At 39.3% G+C, this 6,000-nt stretch overlaps 1 protein-coding gene across 1 annotated transcript in view; it reads left to right on the top strand.

Annotated features, from left to right (window-relative positions):
• Positions 1 to 1,511: 1,511 nt before the first annotated feature.
• The window catches only part of USP9X (ubiquitin specific peptidase 9 X-linked), a gene marked incomplete at its 5' end in the record, with an annotated part of 84,234 nt that continues 79,745 nt past the window's right edge, over positions 1,512 to 6,000 (top strand). Inside the window, 3 exons of the mRNA XM_084264237.1 lie at positions 1,512 to 1,607; positions 3,491 to 3,636; positions 4,012 to 4,091. Coding sequence (XP_084120363.1) covers positions 1,512 to 1,607; positions 3,491 to 3,636; positions 4,012 to 4,091 — 322 coding nt within the window. The remainder of the gene's footprint in view (positions 1,608 to 3,490; positions 3,637 to 4,011; positions 4,092 to 6,000) is intronic.

The raw sequence follows: 6,000 nt of genomic DNA, 5'->3' as shown, positions 1-6,000 counted from the left end.
GAAAGGATGTTAAAGTATCTTGGAGGAAGATAGCATTGGAAGTGAATTTGAGATGAGGCAGCATAATAAACCAGTTGCAGATATGCATAGTGTTACAGCAGAAATTTCACTCTAATTTGTTAACTTGAAGCTTTTGCTGATGGAATCAGGAACTTAGCACTGTGAAATGAATCTTGCTGAAAGCTCATACAATTCCTTCTGCCACCCTACTTGGCTTTTGAACTTTCTGAGCATTGTTGTTTGTTTCTGTAGTGCTTGGAAGACTGAGTTGTTCTGGAAAATTATGTTTCATCTTCTGTGGTTATACTGTGCCCTGTGGTACAGAGTGGAATTGCTGGTATAACTTAATGCAACTCCCTATTTCTGTGTTTAATGGTCTCAAGTTGTGCTGGGGAGGTTCAGATTGGATATGAGGAAAAATTTCTTCACTAAAAAGAGTGGGGAAGCATTGGAATAGGCTGCCCAGGGAAGTGGTGGAGTCGCCAGCCCTGGGGGCATTTAAACGGGTAGATGAAGCACTCTGGGAGATGGTTTAGCGGTTACGGTGGTGTAGGGCTGATGATTGGACTTATCTTGAAGGTCTTTTCAGAGCTCGCTGATTCTGTGATTCTATTAACTGAATCACAGTAAAGCTGAAATGCGTAGTAATTACTGGACTGTTGGTATATTGTGATTACAGGGTCAGCAAATAAATGTAGTGTTGCAATTTTCTTCATATAGTCCATTACAATACTTGGTTGCAGATGTTATGACCTTTGTAATGGGCCTGAAACACCAGCGGATCCAGGCTTTCATAGGCATGTGCTGGGAGAAGGGAATGCAGGTCAGATCCCTTGGGTAAATACTGATGTACTAATAGAAGTTTGGCTGCAGGGTTTCTGTTAGTCTTAGCTGAGGTAGAAACAATCTCTAAATCCCTCTTCAACGCCTGCAGTCGGACAGAGTTAAGAGAAGAGTATTGGAAAAAATGACAAATTTGGCTGTTTATGCTCTTAACAAGGTCATTTCTACATGAAAATTAATCAGTACCTTGAATTTGATTAGAAAAGCTACTGTAGCAATTCAGGTGCAATAAGGTCAGAGTAAAGAGCTGCATTTTGGAAGTATGTCAGTTTCTCAGTGGTACAGAGGTGGTTATCAGTGTGATTTTTTTACTTGAAACATTAAAATCATGTTTATCATTTTAAATGTTTCCTTCTTCTGATATCAGTAGTACTCAATAAAAAGAATAGTTGAAAAGTGTCTTTGTATCAGTGCATTTGTTTTTGTGGAGTTTTTTCCAGGTATGAATTACCTTTATAAACATGTGTCAATATAACACATTTTTTCTTCCTTTTTTTTTTTTTCCTCCAGGTTATGCAATGGTCTCTGCAAGATGTCATGTTCTTGAGTTGGAGCTTTTTAAGGCAAGCATATGCTGGTACTTCAACTTTACTAAGCGGACTATAATTTCTTCTCTTACAACAACTACATAAGCAGACAAAATTGCAAAGATCTGCCCTGTGTCGAGTATGACAGCCACGACTCGTGGCTCTCCGGTAGGAGGGAATGATAGCCAGGGCCAGGCTCCTGATGGACAGTCCCAGCCTCCCCTCCAGCAGAATCAGGTATGATATTAACAACCAAATTGTCTAAAAAGAAAGGGTTTAGTTGTTTAGAAATAATGTTTCTGAAATATTTGAGTGTAAATATTCCTAGAGATGTCTAGTTAAGTTTAGGTGTGTTTTTTGGATGTGTCTGGAAGTATAAAAATATTTTGAGGGATGAAGGCAGTGCTGTTGGCAAAGTAGATGCTGTTAGGGAGCGTTACTGCATTGCAAAATATGCTCCCCTTTCAAGCAGTGGCATAGTTCTTTCGGATAACAAACCTTCTTGGAATAATATCAGAAACTTTTTCAGAACTACACTGTAGACTTCCCTGCTGCAGATTGGTGGGCGAGTTCTCTGAGTTCAGTTTATGCTCGGTTCTGCAAAAGCACTTTTTGGATAAAACTGCTTAGAGGTGGATGTCATCTCTCTTAAGACCAGCTTCATCTAGGTCTCCGTTCATTGTACTAGACTTCTGGCACTTCCTTAGCATGTTTCTGTTAAACAGGTGTTGTGCTTCCAGAAGACAAGCAAAAACTTAGAAATACTACATCTTTATGTGATGATTTTCTTTTGTTGGGGGAAAAATAGAAAAAAAAAAAAAGGAAGCTTTTAAACACTGCAGCCAAAACCATTTAAAAGAAAAGCCACACTTTGTCCTGTAATTCAGATGATGGTATTTGTTTAATACCATAAGGCTTAATGGTTGTTACTTCCTGAGAATGAATTTTTCTTTGGAACTTGTGTGGTGGGCTGACCCTGGCTGCCAGGTGAGCTCCCAGCCACTTGCTCATTCCTTCCCCTTCATGGGATGAGGGACATAATTGGCAGGGGGAAATGAGAAATGGTATGCATTGAGTTAAAGACATTTTAGTAAGTGAAGGGGGAAACACGTGGTGCAAACAGTCACTCACAACAGCTGATGGATGCCCAGCTAGTCCCCAAGCAACAGCTGTCTTGTTAAAAAGCGTGTGTCCCTCAACCTTGTTTTATTGCTGAGTCTGGCATTACATGATTTGGAGTGTCGCTTTGGTCAGCCCAGGTCAGCCCTCCTGCCTGTGTGCCCTACCAGCCACTTGCCTACCCCCAGCCTACTTACTGTGGAGAAGCAAAGTGATAAACACAAAGATCTGAATCTCTGCAAGTGCTATTCAGCAACTGCCAAAACACTGGTGTGCTATTAGTGCTGTTTTGGTCACAAATCCAAAACCCAGCACCTTACAGGGCACTATGAAGAAAGTTAACAGATGCAGTACAATATGTGAAACATGTTCTCGAGGTTTTGGTCCTCCCTTGTCCTCCTCAGTACTGCTGTTCTGATTTGAATCTTTATTATTGTCAATTCCTACTACTTCTGTATACAAATAAGCTTGCATCTACAAAATGCAATGTATTCTGTGTGGCCTATCAAAACGGGCTTAACTAGGCATTGTGAAGGTTGGTTAGTAGCCAGCAATAGGAGCATGTTACTAATTCTTAGGAAACTTTTTTCAAAAATGTTTTTCATGATCATCTTCTGTGCTGTTGCTGAAGTTTGTCTTTCTACATAAAATAGTCACATTTTCTGCAGAAGATCTGTAAAAAGCAGAGCATCCCTACAGTCTCTATTCTCACCTTGTAGATTGGTGGTCTGTTGAAAGTAATAGTCTGTTACAGAAAACCTCCACTTTTCTCACTGGAAAAAGTGCTCACTTTTAAAACTGTTGTGATAGAAAGCATATACTATGTTTTTATGCTCTAGTTTTTGTTAGAAATTCTGAAATCAAATGATTCTATTATATTTTTATGATGGCAGGTAGTTAGTTCAAGTGATACTTTGAAACACAGCTTGAAGGAAAAATGCCAAAAATAAGTGGCACATAAGTGTAGGCTGTATTTAAAGTATTTCCCATACCAATTTTAGACTTCTTCACCTGATTCTTCCAATGAGAACTCCCCAGCTACCCCGCCTGATGAGCAGGGCCAAGGAGATGCTCCACCCCAGCTTGAAGATGAGGAGCCTGCGTTTCCACACACAGACCTGGCAAAGTTGGATGACATGATCAACAGGTACTGTCACGCTTCTTTCAGAGGGCATAGATTATTTGTGCAAATATCTTGATAGTGGAATTTGGGTTCTTGCACCTTTATTTCACTTTGAAACGCTTCTTTTGTTGGGTAAGAGTTGTAAAGAGAAAGAGAATCGTAGGGGTTGGAAGGGACCTCGAGAGATCATCGGGTCCAACGCCCCATTCAAAGAGACTCAAATCAGACTGGTGGTTTGTTGTATGGGGTTTTTGGTTTGGTTTTTTTGAGTGCACCTCAGGGCCTTAAAAAAAAGTATGTTTTTACCCTATATCAAAAGCATTACAAAGGGGCAAGGATTCTTGGTTTCTAAGATGCACAGTTGAAATACAGGAGAATTTGTTTTGGTTTTGAATATAGGCCTCGATGGGTTGTTCCTGTATTGCCGAAAGGGGAATTAGAAGTTCTTCTAGAAGCTGCTATTGACCTAAGTAAAAAAGGTAAGCTGAAAAGACAATTAATGATTATTGGGCCAATGCATAATGTCTGTCTTAGTTCAGTTGAATCCCTGGTGAAGGCTTAAAATGGCTTCTTAACTATTTCCATTATAACCCTGGTTGTGAAGATTGTGTTAGTGGTACGCAGAACCTTTATAGATCAGAAATTTTAGAAAGCTGTCAATATAGTTAGAAATTAGGTGCCTTAACATGAGTAGGGAAGTTGAATAAGCTCACAGCAATGAAAATCCTGTTGTTCCTGTCCTACCTGTTTTCTGTATTCGCTTTGGTATCAGGCCTAGTGGGATTGGTCTTTATAACAGATACTAAAACTCAAAGACTTGTCATTTTTAAGAGAGCTAGCTTTCTGAATGTCTTGCAGTAAATTTTTGTTCATTTTTTGCGTGTATATGGTTTGGAGAACATTAGAGAAAAGTTAGAGCTTTCAACAGCATGACTTAGACTGGTAGTGTACCATGTTGCTTGCTGTGCCTGACTGGTTGGAAGTAGGAGGGTTCTGTATCAGTGTTTGCTAAATTACACTAGTCAGATTGACAAGTTCATCATGTGCTCTGGAAAACTCTGATCCCTTGGAAAGCTGCTTTAGTCTCCTGTTTTGGTCAGTATTTGCCCCAGTATTTGAGTAATACCAGAAGTCAGATCAAACTATTTTTCTAGGAAATCCACACTTACCAGTTCTGTTTTAATTACAGTGATGTAGAAAGTGCTTGGTCCTTACTTTTACAATATCTGCACCAGGACAAGTTCATTTCCATATTAATAAAGCTTTTTCTTAGGCAGTTTTAAGAAGAAAAAAAAAGCAGCTGATTGTGGTGGTGATATTCTGTGTTGTCTTGATTGTTTCTTCAAGTCATTTTGCTTTGGAGCACTCTTGGAGAAACAAAGGTTAGGCACTCTTGTGATCCAAACTTAAGATAATGACATCTTGTTGCCGTAGTTGCACTTGGAATTGGCTTCTTTGCATGTAGCTAGATCTGGCAGGAATCTGAAGGTGAGTGTACAACTTTCAAGCGATCACATCTGTTCAGGAGAAATAAAATATAGCCATCTCTGTCTGAGCTGTTGGAGCAGTGCAGTAAAAAGAATTTCTCAGCTTGTGATTTGTGAGAGGGGAGGTGTGTGTGCTGCCAGCTGTTAAGTCATCGTTAGAAAAAAGCCAAACCCAAAACTGAACCAAAAAAGCTGTCAGTGCAATGAAGTAATAAGAGCAGAATGAGATTTTTTGGCTACTCCTAACATCAACATGCTTCTCCAGAGGATCAGACCTAGTTGAAAGTTCCCAAACAAAAATTCTCTTTTCCTTGTTGAAGTTGTGAAAAAAAAAAAAAACCAAAACACAAAAATAGAGGAAATCTATTTATACGCACTATGTACTTAGATTTTTCTTAAGTTATTGTTCAGTTCTGGAAAGGGTTTCCATGTTGCTGTTTTTCTTCCTCTTGCCCTCTAGATGAATTCCTATGTGTGTGTGCATGTGTACACAAGGAGTATTGGTGAAAGAGGGAACAAGGAAAGCTGTTAAATGTAGTTGTTTAGCTGTGTTATCTTTACAGGTCCATCCTACGTTTATTTTTCTTCCTTGCTACTTGAAGTTAACATGATGGCTGAGATGGTTCTTTATTTAAATAACTTCCAGTGCTCAAGGAATATGATAGGGTGCTCACTTGGTGTAACTGACACTGGGTAGCTCAAACCTTGGCGGACACTGTTTCAGAGCTGTGTATATATAGAGAAGTAATATAAATTAGTCTGTGTTGTACGTTTTTAATAGATATGGAATGTGTTCTGTTGTATCAGTAGGATCTAAATTGGACACCTTGTTACAAGTCTGTGGGCATTTTTCTTTACCTGGGGAGTTCTGCTTCAAAAGGAAAGAATTGAAAGGACAAAT

Source organism: Gallinula chloropus, assembly GCF_964237585.1.
Source record: "Gallinula chloropus genome assembly, chromosome: 1".
NCBI classification, from domain to species: Eukaryota; Metazoa; Chordata; class Aves; order Gruiformes; family Rallidae; genus Gallinula; species Gallinula chloropus.
The sequence above is the reverse complement of the archived record's forward strand: the minus strand, read 5'-3'. Positions and strand labels throughout refer to the sequence as shown.